The sequence below is a fragment of the Asterias amurensis genome, chromosome 8 (assembly GCF_032118995.1).
Source record: "Asterias amurensis chromosome 8, ASM3211899v1".
Classification (NCBI taxonomy): Eukaryota; Metazoa; Echinodermata; class Asteroidea; order Forcipulatida; family Asteriidae; genus Asterias; species Asterias amurensis.
Genome location: NC_092655.1, coordinates 2,750,502 through 2,766,579, shown reverse-complemented (window position 1 = coordinate 2,766,579; position 16,078 = coordinate 2,750,502). Strand labels below are relative to the sequence as shown.

General features: G+C 38.1%; 2 protein-coding genes across 2 annotated transcripts; both read right to left on the bottom strand.

Annotated features, from left to right (window-relative positions):
• Nucleotides 1-934: 934 nt before the first annotated feature.
• On the bottom strand, nucleotides 935-8,164 carry LOC139941070 (NAD-dependent protein deacylase sirtuin-5, mitochondrial-like). Its single transcript, XM_071937493.1, has 9 exons — nucleotides 8,079-8,164; nucleotides 6,417-6,621; nucleotides 6,045-6,152; nucleotides 5,688-5,805; nucleotides 5,333-5,420; nucleotides 5,072-5,125; nucleotides 3,246-3,369; nucleotides 2,808-2,923; nucleotides 935-2,569 (listed from the first exon to the last, which is right to left on the bottom strand). Exons 1-9 carry the CDS (start codon nucleotides 8,105-8,107, stop codon nucleotides 2,494-2,496), a joined length of 918 nt encoding a protein of 305 aa, XP_071793594.1. The 5' UTR covers nucleotides 8,108-8,164; the 3' UTR covers nucleotides 935-2,493.
• Nucleotides 8,165-8,940: 776 nt separating this feature from the next.
• On the bottom strand, nucleotides 8,941-16,078 carry LOC139941065 (cilia- and flagella-associated protein 99-like). Its single transcript, XM_071937485.1, has 14 exons — nucleotides 15,976-16,078; nucleotides 15,414-15,536; nucleotides 15,088-15,232; nucleotides 14,855-14,949; nucleotides 14,362-14,474; nucleotides 14,107-14,198; nucleotides 13,599-13,765; nucleotides 12,936-13,177; nucleotides 12,536-12,740; nucleotides 11,863-12,004; nucleotides 11,361-11,554; nucleotides 10,758-10,921; nucleotides 10,176-10,347; nucleotides 8,941-9,784 (listed from the first exon to the last, which is right to left on the bottom strand). The coding sequence occupies exons 2-14, from the start codon at nucleotides 15,519-15,521 to the stop codon at nucleotides 9,626-9,628; spliced, it is 1,998 nt and encodes a 665-aa protein (XP_071793586.1). The 5' UTR covers nucleotides 15,522-15,536; nucleotides 15,976-16,078; the 3' UTR covers nucleotides 8,941-9,625.

Below are 16,078 nucleotides of genomic sequence, written 5' to 3'. Positions count from 1 at the left end.
GGTTTTTGATTACCTGGTTCTCTGGTTAACTGGTTTTTGATTACCTGGTTCTCTGGTTAACTGGTTCTTTGATTTATCCAAACAACAATATTTATTTTTAATAGTCGTTAATTTCTTCTAATTTAGTTTAAGAAGTACAACGGCAGCCATGGCCCAATTTCATAGAGCTGCTTTAAGGAAACTAATTATGCCTATTGGTTAGTACTCAAAATAGTTGTTAGCATTAAAAAAAACTTACTTGGTATAAAACAATGTGAGAAACAGCTCCCTCTGAAGTAATGTGTCTTTTGAAGAAGAAAAAAAAGTTAATTTCTCACCAAAATATTTGGTCTTGAGCTGAGGTCTCAAATTCAAGCATCTGAAAGTACACAACTTGTGCGTTGAGGGTTTTTTTTTTTCTTCCATTACTCTCACACAACTTTGACAACCAATTGAGGTCAAATTTTCACATGTTTGTTAATTTATGCATTGTGAGAATACTAGTATTTTGCAATTACCAAAGGTATCAAGTGCCTCTAAGCAGAAAATATTACTTATGTACTTTCTTTATAATGATATTTAACAAGGGTGGCCAGCACATTGAATCATTTGGGGCCCTTACATAACAATTTTCTGCTGAGCAGAATACGAGTCGACAATTGTACTTTGGCTTGTAACCATGTTCTGGCAAACAAGGTTTGTTGTGCTTAGCTACTTTATGAAATATAATTAAATTTGCATTTAGCACAACTAGAAGAGCCCCTCCCCCTCCCCCCCAAGAAATAATGACATAGATTCCATCAAAACATCCTACTTTCACTCGTATATTGATGATTAAATCAAAATTATGCCCATGCAAAGTATTCAGTCATTTTTACTTCATAGCAGTATGTTTAAAAAAGGGTATCACAATCGAACAAAACCAGAAGGAAATACAGAAAGGCTTATTAGGCTTAACAAGATTTTTTATTTGAAAATTCACAAATTTACAAGTTAATGGAAATATTTAACAAATGAATTGTGGTAATCTTTCTCCACTTTGGATAGTTCTTAATTTTCACAGTCTGAGAAACCATTTATTTCTGACACCTGGGGTAGACATTAACACGATTGTGTATCTAATGGCCTATAATAATTGGTTGATTGTGTGATCAAAATATTTTCTTTCAGTCAGAAACCATTTGTTTATGACACTTGCAGCCCCCCCCCCCCTGTATACTCAAAGGCGTTCAAGCATTTCATTCATAAGTTTGTTATTCTCTTAGTTCTTATTTTTCACAATCTGAGAAACCATTTGGTTCCGACACCTGCATAAGCATTAATATACTTGGAAATCCCAAATGATCAAAACCAGTGAAATTATCTATTTTGATATCCAGCCGAGTCCTTGAATGTTCCACAATCTAAGAAACCCCTTGTTTATGACATTTGCAGCCCCCCATACCTCACAGCCCATCAAGCTTTTCATTCATAACTGTTTCCTTCCTCACTTAAGAAAGTTCTTTAATTTTCACAATCTGAGAAACTATTTGTTTCTGACTCATTGCCTTCAAGTGATCAAAACCAATGAAATTAACATTTCTTTTATCAAATTTTACCAATTCCTTGAATGTTTTACAATCTTATAAACCATTTGTTTATGACACTTTCAGGTTACACCTTTGTGTTTACTCCAAAACCTTAAAGCATATCCAATGCTTGAAGTAGTCTGTACCATAAGAGATGCCTCGAAACTATGATTTCTTTCATCCAATTTGGCAGTCCTTCAATGCTTCACAATCTTATAAACCATTGGTTTATGACTCATACAGCCCCCCCCCCCCTTTTTACTTCAAAGCCATCAATCATTTCATTTTTAACTTTTTTGTTTCCTACTTTAGAAAGTTCTCAAATTTTCACAATCTGAGAAACCATTTGTTTCTGATACCTGCATCAGCATTAACCAATATACTTTCAAACCCTTGAAGCACTCTGTTGCTTGCTCCATGCTTGAAGTAGTTTGAACCTTTGGAGAGGTCATTTGGGTAATTGTTCGTGATTTTTACAATCTGAGAAACCATTTGTTTAGGACACCGTGCAAATACCTCATTGCATTTGTTATAATTGTGTGCAAATTTGATTGATAAGCTTGGGACTTGAGATATTTGACTGGCAGAGGGATTGCCCCCTTGCAGCCATAACACTTGCTGTGCCCTGCTTATCATTATCAGAGTAAATAGGTACAGGTTTGAAATGATGCCACATCGACTTAAGTCCGCGCAACACTTAAAAACACACAGGAACAAAATGGCACAACCAAGAATGATTGGGAAAACGGCATCAGCTGACTTGGGTCAATGGGGAAAGAGAAGAAATACTAGAAGCTCATGAGAAGTACATAAATACACAAATTTTAAGGGGGTACACAAACCCTTTGGCTTATAGTAGAGTTGTTTGTTAAGAAGAACTCTGGCTATTTTAGGGAGCATTAGAGGATAAATTTGGGGGGAACTATTGAAAACGATGAGGATCAAATCAAACAACTGGCTCACTGGGGTGTCTTGCTAGCGCTTCTGTGACAGTCTGGCCTGCTGGACCATGAAAGTGGTACCTGAAGGGAAAAGATTTGAGAAAATATTTTAAACTTTCGCAAAGAAAATCATGTTATGTCATTTTTTTGTCACTTAATGACTAGATGCCAACTTTAGTGAAAGGCTGTTGGTTGTGTGATCGGTTTTATTGAAATCTAGGGGATGAGAATTAATTTACTTTTCCAAGAAACCACTGATGTACAAATCATTTACACACATCTTAAAGAATTGATATCACTCTGCAAATGATTGACTTACTTAAGTGCCCCTGTTGCTGGTGTTTCTTCTGTATTGAACTCGGCTACACTCACTCCACGACTAGCGATCATAGGCGCATACATAGCAGCGGGATAAACAACAGACGATGTGCCAATCTGATGAATGAAACAAAATTGATAAACAAATATGGGTGGTTTATTTTAACGAAAATGTTTTAAATAAAGCATCTGATAGGCTGTTTCAAATTTACAAAGGTTCAAGAGGCTATATAACAAAACCACCATATAATTAAAGTGAGGGTCAGAAATTGTACAATACAAACAAAGGTTAAACAATAAAAACAAATAAGGAGGCACTAACATTATCAAACAAAAAAGTGAAGGAATAGTAGATCTTGATACAAAAGTTTTACACACAAACATTTCAAGAAAGTCAGTTCATTTTTTGTTATTAAGAAGTTGTTAAGAGTTTTCTTACCACCAGACATAAGTCACACTTGTCACATTCGTCATCGATGACCTCCAAGTTTTTGGAATCAAGTCCCTCTCCAAACCATACTACATGCGGTCGTACAAGGGAATCACAACCGGGTTCACTGCACCTGTCCAAATATCAAGTCAGTAACAAATAGATATCAAATAATAACTAACTGGTTTGTGCAAAGAAAAGTTGACCTGAGCAGGATCGCTGTATTGTTGAATGATATATAAGGGTAACAGTCTAGGGCTCCATTTCACCATGATTTCACAAAGAGCTCCAACTCAGTCATAATTATTAAGTAGAGTGTGCACACAAAACAGTCCCTTGAGGAATATTGTAAAAAGGACTGGCCAACCTGTCCAGCCAATTACATTTAGCAAGGCCAATGCCCTCCAGAGTGTGGTTTGTTTTGGCTGGGGTATTCATTCATATAGGCCTACACAGTATGATGTATGCAAGATAACTAAGGCCATGTATTTACAGGCACAGAGAGTTGTGCATAAGCAGCTGATTGTAGCCCATAATATCTCCTTACCAAAATGCTCTTGTACAAGAATTGGTTTCGGTAACAATACACTTTGTTGACTCTGGCTTTGTGATGTTGCCTTTGTGAAAGTTAAGTCCTCCTGCTGACGGCGCCGTCGGCAGGAGGGTTATGTTATCGCAACTACTGTACTATGATACTACCATGGAGGTAGCACTTATTTCTACCTCCATGGTACTACCATTAAGGAAGTAGCACTAGTTAGCTAGTCCAGCCACTGGTCCTTGCTCTATGGTGCAGCGTATTATTGTCACCATTATGCGGCTGCAACAACATTCAAAAAGCAGAATCATTACATTTACTTATTCCATGGAGGTAGAATTCCATTTTCTTCTCATCTCTATAATTTCATTTACATAATTATTTAACTTTTTTGTGATTTACTTTCTTTAGAATAATTGTTCCATAGAGCAAGGCGTAAACCTAAATAGCCTATCTATACAGAAACATCATACATTGTACCTTGAAAACCACAGAAAAATAACCACTCAGCCTTGGCTCAATCGCATCGGTTGTGTTACATCAGCAGCATGGGCTTATTTTACCCCATGCAATTGCAAGGTGACCTTTTATCTTCAATGTAAGGCAAACTAGTGGGCTACTCCAAATGAAAGATAGGGGTGGTTTATGTCTAAAGTTCATGAAGGGGGGAATCAAAAAGCTTATGGACAAACCCTTTGAAACATTTGTTCTTGTTCCATGACCAAACCATGCAGGAAAACTTTTACATTTTAAAAACTTCTTTCTTTTGAACCACAAAGAACAAATTGTTTTACCCCATGCAATTGCAAGGTGACCTTTTATCTTCAATGTAAGGCAAACTAGTGGGCTACTCCAAATGAAAAATAGGGGTAGTTTATGTCTAAAGTTCATGAAGGGGGGAATCAAAAAGCTTATGGACAAACCCTTTGAAACATTTGTTCTTGTTCCATGACCAAACCATGCAGGAAAACTTTTACATTTTAAAAACTTCTTTCTTTTGAACCACAAAGAACAAATTGTTAAACTTACATAAAGAATAATTAATTTGCATCCTACTCCAGACAAGCTATAAGGGTGGTCTACTGTTCAAGCATGGGTCAAGTGCAAGGGCTAACCCTGAAGCAGGTTTTTAGTAATAAGCTCCAATCATGTTTTGTTTTTGGGTTGGGTTTTTTTGACAATGAGGAATGGTTTTATTGGAGTAATACTCTGCACCAATTTTCCAAGCCAGTTATCTTTCAGATATATTTGTTTAAGGTTGAACTTTTAGTCTGTCCAGCTCCTATCAGTGACTTACCTTGGCAGATCTTTCTCTGGAATTCTAGCATCTTCAGTTGATGGATCAGGGGCTCTGTTGAAAATGAGCGCTGTGTTAGTATTTTCCAAACTATTCAACTTTTTCTTTTCACCAAACCCCCATCATGAACAATTACTTGAGACAGGCAATCAGGTTAAGTTTCATTAAAGTCATGTGATTAAAATTTAATCACATGACTTTATTAAATCACCTTCCACAGTACGTATTACCTGAAATTCAAAATTAAATTAAAGAACTTACCCTCTGTCTTTCAGAGCTGAAACAATGGGGCTGTTTCGGTCCTCTTTAATCGTCCCGCACTTGACACACCGAGTCTTGAACAAGGTTCCTATAAAAGAAGAAAGTTATGAGATATTTAGACTCAATTAAACTGCATAGAATGAAGCGCTAAGCAGCACAATATAACTTTATAAACCAATTTATAGAGCTGATAGATATCTCATATTTTAAACTTTATTATTTTTTTAACTTTATAAAAGGTCACAAGGTAATTTAGAGCGGGATTTGAACCAGCAACCTCCGGATTTCATTGATGCCCTCTAATTTCAGCTAAGCTCTAAGAATGTTTTAGTACTCATAAGGAACTGTATCCTACCATGCATTTCAATGATATTTTGTGTTCCTGCTCGAATGTGAAGCTCATCAATGTTCTGTGTGACGACCGTTACTCTCCGTCCCTGACCAGCAAGGCGCTTCTCACACTCAGCAATCGCCTTAAAAAATAGTAATTAATTGATTTTTATCAATGGGTTTGAAAGACTCATTCAACTCATTGCTTTTAAACCCCTTGACCCTAACACCCTTGTCCCAAAAGTTGAGTCATTTCCCAATCTTTCAAAGCTACCCCCCCCCCACCCCCCAACCACCAAAATGGTAAATGCCAACAAAAGGTTTTTGATGAGGTACCGATACTACAGTTTAAAAGTTCAGCAATACCATACATTAACCTCACCAGATGGGCCTTATTTGGACTTTTGGTTGCCATGACTTCCCTCCTGTAATGGTAGAACTCCCAAACCAGAGAGGGGTTGTCTGCAAAGGCTTCTGGTGTAGCCAAATCCTAAGGGGGAAGAACAAAGATTAATTCCAAGGTAATATTTCACTAGGCTGCATGTTGCGAGTCACAATCTGCCACAAGAGGACTTGACTATAAAGTAACAAATATGGTTGAAACTACAATACAATAGGAAAAGTTCACCAAGGCTAGAGCAAAATTTCTTGCTAAAACAATAACAAGTTAATCCCTGAAGCAGATGGTGACTAAACTGGGATGATTGTAAACTTTCTTGTGTTTGGATTCGGAAATAAAATTCAGTAAACACACCTGAGCCTGCCATCGCCTCCAATACCCACCAGCTCCTCTGAATGTTGGTACCCCACTCTCAGCACTGACCCCAGCTCCTGTCAATATCACAACATGCTTAGCCTTGGCAAACTCCTCACGGAATGCTGCCATGTCAGAATTCCATCTGGGTTGACTAGCCATCCCGTTGACTAGTGTGAGTAGACGAATTCCTTTGGTCGTAGCTCTGGACAAGAAAATGAGGATACATAAATAAAATCCAATACATGATCAATGGCAATTGTGAGTTTACTCCATTGTTTTATGGAAAACATTGCCGTATCCTACCAACACTTTTTCATTCGTTATGAAATCTTATATTTATAGTATCCAATTTACTTTAAAAGATTGATTCATTTTGCCTATGAAGGATAAAGTAGCGTGGCAGTATACGGCATTATAACACACCTCTTGCTCGTTCTGTAGTCTGGTTGGCTGAAACACAGTCACGTGGAATGAACTAATATAGGCTAGTGATCGCGCGCGCGTGTTTTGAGAGAATAGTACCAGAGCGGGCACTAGTCTTTGCAAATAGTGCCCGCGGTAACAGCGCCCTCTCTTGACTTGAACAGTGAACAAACTACAAAATTCCTTTTTCTGTTCTTATTTGACTATATTATAAGACCGAACTGTGTTATAAAACACATATTGACTGGCATAATTCGGTAACTAGTGTACGTCTATTCCCCCTCGGGCCTGTGAGTGACCAGAAGAGGGGCCTATATCCCTCGCTCTTCTGGTCACTCAAAGTCCCTCGGGGGAATAGACGTATACTAGTTACCTTGTGCCAGTCAATATGTGTATAATATTTCTCTTTTGGAAAGTCTGGCCTGCTGACTAGTCATGCTAGTGTTGGCTAGCTAGCCCCGTGAAATAGCATAAGTTTCATAAAAGGACACAGCACCCCATTACCAACAAATCGTTTTAGAATTGTGTAGGGTGCCTGTTTTCACTATTTAGACTTCAGGACTTAAAGGCAGTGGACACTATTGGTAATTACTCAAAATAATTATTAGCGTAAAACCTTTCTTGGAGGAGGAGTAATGGGGAGAGGTTGATGGTATAAAACATTGTGAGAAATGGCTCCCTCTGAGTGCCATAGTTTTCGAGAAAGAAGTAATTTCCCACGAATTTGATTTCGAGACCTCAAGTTTAGAACTTGAGGTCTCGAAATCATCTAAACGCACACAAGTTCGTGTGACAAGGGTATTTTTTCTTTTATTATTATCTCGCAAGTTTGATGACCGATTGAGCTCAAATTTTCACAGGTTCGTTATTTTACGCATTTGTTGAGATACACCAACTGTGAAGGCTAGTCTTTGACAATTAATTACCAATAGTGTCCACTGCCTTTAAGGCTTAGAGCATAGAGCAAGGAAGAGATGCTTGCAAAGTAGCAACTGTACACAGCGTGCACGACTGACAACTGGTGCATTGCCATATGTCAGTGCCATGTGTTGTGTGTGAAGTGATGTGATGTGATGGTCTGTGTGTGTGCCCATCATCAGTGTCAGATTAGTTCAACATTTTCCCTGTTCTTGTATCAACCCACAAGACCATTCGGCCAACCCTAGTGTGTTTCCCTCATTCAATTTTGTTATCTTAACCAAGACCAGTAAACAAACAAGTATTACGATTACATACCGTCTTAAGCCCAAAGCAACACAAGGCATAGCTAGCTGTGTGTAAGGAGAAAAATGGGGAAAGTACCTTTTCTCTAAAAACACACAGCCTACTTCTGTTTAGTCTAGCGCCCTCTCGAGTTCTCTCAACTTTCAACTACTTCTGTATTTCTCTCTCAGAAGTTTTGGCCATTCAGGGGAATTTCCTACAACTCAACAGTCCTCACTAGCTCTTGTAGAAAATAAACCCCACCCCCCTCATCCCATAACCATAGCTTCCTATAGCTATGATTGTCTTGAGCGCCTTTGAACAAATTTGGTTGATTTTGGCTCTATATAAATTCCCTCTGATTGATTGACCAGGATGACCAGTTACTCAGTAATAACCCCCTTTGTTGACCTCAATGTAACACTTTTACAAATTATTTTCTAATGCAAGATTTATTTTAAGTGTTTAGTTAACATAATAGTTGACTGTTGTATAATTTACCATACCACTGAGAGAAATGTACACACTGTGGCAGCTGTGTATGGTCTAGATAAGTCTATATTGTAGGGGATATCCCCTTGATTGTCCAAATAACTGTTTTGGGAAGGCGCATTGTAAGTTTTTATCATCCCTCAACCCACTGTCCAGTATTTTGATTTTGGCTCAAACATGGAGCTATAATGAACTGTTTCAATTAGCTCACCCCACCATCTCAATCCACCTGTCTCCCCTTCTCCCACCCCCAGCCTTATTACCCCCCCCCCCCCCCAAAAAAAAAAAAAAAAAGTTTTGGTCTTGGAAAAGATAAATCCAGCTCCATCTTTAAAAAAATAAAAAATTACAGTCAAAACACACTGATCACTGGAGTCAACACAGCCACTATTTATTTCATAGTCTTCCTTTTATTTATACAAAAGACATAGCTCTGTCATCCCTTAAAATACAGGAGATAAACAAAAACACTTGATGTGCCACTCCCCTTTTGCATGAGAAACTTAATCCACAACAGTTTTCCAGATTTGTAAAAAAAATTGGATGATTATTAACAAACTACAATGATTTTGAATAGGCTTTGATTTTTCGAAGCCATTCCCACCATGAAACTGCTCACAACAATGTGTGCATTTCAACAAATTATATATATATATATGTACATTTTCACAACTACAAAATACAGACAGACCTAGCATTCTCTCATTCCAACTTTTCGCCAAGAAAAAGAAAGACAAGAAAACACATGGTCGAAGGCATCTCTACTAGAATTAGAGGTATAAGGGTTTTCTCAATATCTTTATAAATTAATGGACGGGTGTACATTTTGAATTTTTAAGAAAAATATAAAAGGCATTATCAGAACCATTAAATCGTATGGGTTTTTCTTTATTAAAGCGGCAAAGAACAGTACCAAAAGATACAGTAACACCACAGCTGCCAAGTTTTGTTTGTTTGTTGTTGTTTTGGTGTTTGTCTGATCTTAATTAAATCTGCAATGGCAGACAGCATAAGTAAGATACATAATTGGACTCTTGTGCATTGATGACAATCATGATAATGCAAACAAAAATGGCAATAAGTATTCTCTACCAAGATATGACAGGGCCGGCAGAGAGCTGTCGACTTCTACTGAAGGAGTTTAGTTTCTGTCCAGCTACGTCAGTCATGATACCCTTTGCCTGTAGGGATGCCTGCTTCTCTCTCCTCTGCTCCAGTTCTTTCCATCGACTCTCCTCTATTGTCCGCTGTTCATGTAAAGGAAAATTAGATTGTGTTCTCAGTTAATACATGAAGGTGCAGTTTGTTTTTACAAATTATATTCACATTGGATGGAGACAGGGCAATTTCAGAAAAGAAACCGCGCTTAAGAAGCGTATTTCACGAGATAGCATGAAGTTTTTGCTTGTGTGAGAGCATACTCCATGTTACTAGGCATTCTTCGCTTGCACAACTAATGCAGAAATTCAAAATGACAGCATGGAAAACATGCAGACAATGGCATGACCTTTTACTTTGTGCTTCTTGGTTGAGTGGTAATTAGTCTTCTTGCAGCTTTTTGTGGTCGTTATTAACAATTTGGTACGAGCCGCTTGTGACTACTACAGTCTACAAAGGAATTTAAAGAGTCAGGTTTACCTTTTGTTTATTCAGAGTTCTGATCTTGGAAGCAGAATGCTTGGACTGTTTCATCTTCATCTCCTCGTTGGCTTTTAATCGTTCTTGCCTCCGTTGTTCAAGCTTCTGCTGGAGATCGGCCAGCTTGGGATCTTTAATCTCTGGTTTCTTGGCAGAGTTTTTCATCTCTTGCCTGGAAGACAAGTTGAACAAAAGAATCTTTAATGAATTAATAATAATGAACATAAACCAATAGCTCCTTTCAAATACTCAATTCACAGAGCTCGAATAATCCTACAGATAAAAAGTGATTAAACCTACACTGCAAATTTCTTTGCTAAGCATCGACTCCACAAATAGAGAATCGCTGCTAATCTTAATCCACACGAAAAGGCATGCTCAACTTCCAGGTAGTACTGTAGTTAATAAGCAGGATAGTTCTTTTCAGTCTCTCAAATTTTGAAAAATCTACTCCGCAGCAGTAGAAGTTCTCAATAGAATATAATCTACACAGCAAAGTAAAAATATATGGTATTACCGCAAACCAAATATGTATTGATACCTCACCATGCAATGCCTGAAAAAAAACCCTGATATATCTACCTGACAGCTGCATTTTGTCCTTCCACCACTCTGTGTTTTGATATCTGCTGTAAAGTATCCATCAGTTTCCGATCCTTGGCTGCCTTCGATTCCAAGATTTCATCTCGCTTGTTCTCTTCTTTCGCCTGTTGTTCTGTCGCCATAAGAGCGAGGCGCTCTTTCAACTAGACAAGACAAAAACAAAATAATATTGATGTGGGTTGTGCTCTACAGTTTCAAACAAAAGACCATAGACACCTGTGTGGAGAGTGTGATTGTGAAAATATTGTTTTTGAAATCATAATCAAAATCACAATTCCAGTGTGTGTTTGATCCAAATTGATTATTCTCACCAGCATGTGGAATTCTAGCACTAGAGTAGCTAAAAAATTAACTATAAACACGTCATGCAAAATTATTACATTAACAAATCACGTAACTGGTTACTATGGTTGATCCGATTGCTGCATTTAAAATAATCATGCCAACAAGTTTTTATTGATAGTCTAAAATCTATAATCAGTCACCCATCTAATGAATTCCCAACAAATCCGACCCAAAGACAGTGAACAATTTCAAAATTGTCCAATTTGTGTTTATACTATTTTTGTCAAGATTTCCTACCTCCGCCACTGACATCTCAGAGAGGAGGGAGTGGCCAGCGGTGGCCGTCCAATCAACGAGTTTGTTGCGGCTCTTGGGCGTGGCCTCCATGGCTCGGATCTGCTGGATCAGCTCCATCTTGCGTTTCATCTCAGCCTCAGCCTCTTCAAATGCTTGCCTCAGAAGCTCTCTGCTTTCCTCACTGACTTCCTCCACTGCAAAGAAATAAACATTATACGATATTAGACAGAAATAATTCTGAAAAATACTAACGAAATAGGAAAAGCTTGAATATGAGGACCTATCCATATATTGACCCCCTTTCACCAATTATTAAGTAACTCAAGCTTCTTCTTCTGCTGCACAAAAGCTATGGAATAACATCCCCTTTTTTTGCAATGCTACCTCAATAACTGAAATTAAGCATCTCCTCAAAACGCACACTTTTAAACACCAAACTGTCCAATAATCAACAATTTTCTTGTCCATTTCTTCTTTCATAAAACATGAATGAAACTCTCACCTATCTTGCGTTTGTAATCTTGTATTTTGTTCTTGGCCTCCTTGGCATTCTTATGTCCCGAGATGACATCTTCCACCATCTGTTTCAGAACCTCTTCTTCTTTTAATCTTCGTGCAACATACTCTTGCATCATCTTTTCCGCCTAGAAGAAAAACAAAACCCCAAATAATGGTAAAAATGTTTTAAAAAGTGTCACAATGGGCAGATTTTAACAAAGCATTTTGATAGTACATAGCATATACACCACATCAAGAAGTTATTCCTGGGTGGAGAGGAGCAACTAAGATTTGTTCATCTCACAAAATGCACAAGCACCATGGTAATTGCAAAGATTTTTCACCAACAAATTTATCTTCAAAACCTTTGCCATTGGCATAGTTGGGACACTGGAATTTGGAACAACATCGAGTAAGCAGTTAATTTTTCGGAATCCATTCTAATTTTTGTTTATTACATTTTGTTGGCTTTCTGTTCAAGGCTGTTGGTGCTCATTATTGAGTTTCAATGTGTGCTTGGAATCTCAGGAATTCTTTAAGAGGATTTCAGAGGGGTACTCTGCACAATAGGAAATCAGTGTGTTAAAGTATGCCAACATTGGGGAGATACCCTCTGCCCTGTATTGGGCATAGCATACCAATGGGAGCTTCTGGATTTAGTCTGGTTCCCAACCTACCTCCTCCTTCATCTCCTGCACTTTCTGCCTGTTGTCTTTTATCAGTGACTGTCTGGCCAAAATGGCCTCCTCGTGGCTGATTTTGCCCTCGAGCCGACGCCGTTCAATGTCAGCGAGCTGCTCATCCATGTCCTTCTGTTTCATCCCCCGTTGCCACTCTAGGAATTGAGAGGCATCCTTAGCACCAGCTTCAAGAAGCTCAAGCCTAAACAAAAAATAAACAATAAACAAATTTAAAAAGAAAAACAATGCTCAAGGACACAAGTGCAGGGACCCAGATTTGAACCCACATTGTGATGACTTAAATTTGGTGGGGGTTAGCCATATCAACCATTTCTTATAAATGTTCTGAGCTCCTTTAAGGTTCATTTGGTTTTTTTTTTCCAAGGATGTAACTCACTTCTTCATCTCCTCTTCCTCCCGCTTTTGATAGAGGGCGCCCTCCCTAAGGATGGTAGCAGCATTCAGCTTGATCGGGATGTTCTCTGTGATGGCAAGTGGTATATCTTTGGTCTTCTTCTTGTTGAATTGCAGCTTGCCATCTTCCATGGCCAGGATTTCGTTTCGTCGCCGCTGTGTCTTGTCTGATTTCTCTGCATTCGCGCAGGAAAACTGCCTCTTGGTAGCATCGTAGAGTTGTTCCTGTGTTTGTAATGAGTGCAATACAGTCATTAATAATCTAAGTGGATACAAAATGGATGTAGTACAGTTTAAGAAACATTTCAGTGCAAAGAACACAATTATAATCTCTAACTCGGGTTCCTTCCCCAAGCTAAAATCTGCCCAAGAAGAGTCATGTTTGCAGGTCACTGCTATCGTCACCCTGAGCTTCCAGCAAGCAAGCTTATCCTCTGAGAGCCCAAGCTAGGTTGAACCCAAAGAGGTCGAGGTCACCTGACTTATGCTGATCAACTAAGAAGAGACAGTGGGTTTGTGCAGATGAAATATTTACGTGCATGATGGACAGGGAGGGAGATCTAGGGACAACTCGAACCGGACAACTCTGTCCTTACATCTTTGACCGAGGACACTACTCAAAATAAAATGAAAAGAGATGACTCACCTCAACTCTTCTCCTATTTCGTTCCTTGGCTTCTACAATCAGCTTGTCTTCCCTTGGTATGTCATAGGTGCTCTTGGGTACAGGTTTATGTCTATGAACAGTTGGTATCTTATCCGGCATAGGAACACTCCTAGGTCTTGGCTGTGTTAAACTGAAGGGCTTTACCTCTTCAAATAAAAACATTACAATTATCGTTAGGCTCAGTTATTTTCCAAATTATCATTCCAACCACCAGGGTTTCAAATCAATGCTCGACTGATACTTTAATTTTCATAAAAAATTGTTGAGAAAGTGATGATAAATCATGTTATTCTGGCAGGGATTGCACTTGTGTGTGCGATTATGCTCAATGCTGGATTATAAAACCCACACTCTGCTGCTGACAACACCAGAGCTTGGGTCCAATGTACTGGACCACTCGGCCATGCCACGCGTATATGCTGGGCACTTGATAAAGGTAGATAGGAGTATGCTGAAAAAGGGCTTTGGGAAATGTTGTTTTTCTTACCAGTTGCTGTTTTTACTGTCCTCTTGGCTTGGACTTTGTTGGCGATTTTATCTGCAAGCTGATTTACTAGTTCATTTAACTCAGGAAGCCACCTTTAGCAAGTTGTAAAAGTACAAAAGAAAAAAGGATGCTTTATGAAGCTTGGTTTTCAGCAAGAAACTTAATGTTTAGTAGAGTTGCATACTATGTTCCTTTTTATTTGTAAACAAATATATATCGTTGTACAAGTGCAAAAACAATGTAAAGGAAATTTACCTCAGGATTGGTGACATGAGTTGGACCTGAACGTAACTGTTTTCGTAAATCTTACACCATTCATCTTTTATCCACTTCTTTAGGTTGGACTCATCCAGGAAAAATGCTAGAAACTGATGAATAACAAGGGGGAAAACCTATAATGTCATTTATGTTTAATTTAGCAGCAATCATACACGATCTGTTCACCATTTATGAAATACATTTTTTTGCGCTTTATAAGGGTTGTGCATATAAGCTTATTGAACTAAATGGTGAAACAGTTTTTAAATTAGATCTTTGAGTCAGCCTGTGAAAGAACAAACATGTCAAAGGTTTTTTTATTGTCAAAAAGAAACAGTTAGCTAATTAAAACTCCCACTCCTGCGCTTTATGCACATTTCTCTGCTATTAAAAAAAGCGCAAAATTCCGGTTATGGTTGAACTTATAGGAAATTGGAATAGGGGTTCAATAAACACACTGCGAACCAGCTCAAAAAATCTTTGACCTTACCCTGAACATCTTGTTAACATCCTGTGATCGCACAAACTTCCTAAAGTTGGTCATCTCCAGCTCATCAAGTCGATACAACGCCAAGTAGCATAAAACTAGGAAGAAAAATTGCATATATTATTGTAAAATTGTATATATTTATCTACATTTGTATGGGGTTGAAACAATCAAACAGTGTTAAAACCCAAAGGTATATTTCAAGTCTGTATGGCTTTAAGTCCCCTTCCACTCACCTGTATATAGATTGATGTCTGTGCGGAGGCAGCTCTTGCCTGCCCGCACGTAAAATCCGCTGACAACCACGCCCATGATGCGGGTGTGGCGGACACACCCAGAAAAGACCTCGGTGAGGAAGACTTGTTCCTCGTCATCGAGATTCTGTGAATAAAATGTCAGCAGACGAGAATACAGGTTTTAATACTACCACTTTTTGAAATGAAAGTTTCACAGATTTAGTTTGATGGTATGTAAATCTGTGACTAAGATTGAAACGAACAGTGGGCTCCAATTACCTATACAACCCCTTTAATATTAGACTTGTTTGTGTCCCGCTAATTACCGTGTTTTCACCGAGATATGTCTTCAGATGTTGTTCCACTCCATAAGCATTGGGATCATAGCCATCTAGTATGGCTATACAATGATGCAGCAGTGATGCATGATTCATCGTTAAAGTCAAGACCTGTGTGAAGGGAAAATTATATATAATTAATATTCAAGTTCAACTTTCAAGGTTTACACTAATAAAATAATACAGCAGTTCATGAGTTTGAAGTTAATTAATAATAATAAATATGCAATAACTCGAGTACTATGATTATGATTTAATTAACAGGAAAGATATTTCATAAGTAGGACCCCCTATGCAATGTATAATAACCTCTCAAAAATTATCTTTTAAATAGGTTTCATGATTAAGAATGACACTGATCGAAAACTTCAGGAAATTGCATTTGACAATACACAACCGCCAACGTTGTTCCGCACACACCAACCCATCATGACAACGGTGGTTCATAAACTCTACGGAATCGTCTACAAAAACGTCATCAAAATTACAATTTGAAACAATCATGAAGTAATTTGATAAATGAATATATGATTGATAAAAGGGTACTCACTTTATACACATCAATTACTCTTAATAAGACCAAAATTAAGGCCAAATTCCGGTAAGATTTTTGTGAAGTTTACTGATTTGTTGACCTAAACAACGGAAGTGCG

Bases quoted from the DNA above. Each gene is read 5' to 3' on its own strand.
- LOC139941070 (XM_071937493.1), bottom strand. From the start codon at position 8,107: ATGCCTTGTGTTGCTTTGGGCTTAAGACG. The intron at 6,153-6,416 runs GTGTGTTTACTG...CTTCCCCCTTAG, and splicing joins GGAGGCGATGGCAGGCTCAG to GATTTGGCTACACCAGAAGC. The intron at 5,126-5,332 runs GTAAGTTCTTTA...CATTTTCAACAG, and splicing joins TCAGCTCTGAAAGACAGAGG to AGCCCCTGATCCATCAACTG.
- LOC139941065 (XM_071937485.1), bottom strand. From the start codon at position 15,521: ATGAATCATGCATCACTGCTGCATCATTGTATAGCCATACTAGATGGC. The intron at 13,766-14,106 runs GTAAGAAAAACA...TTTTATTTGAAG, and splicing joins GACAGTAAAAACAGCAACTG to AGGTAAAGCCCTTCAGTTTA. The intron at 11,555-11,862 runs GTGAGAGTTTCA...ATTTCTTTGCAG, and splicing joins AGATTACAAACGCAAGATAG to TGGAGGAAGTCAGTGAGGAA.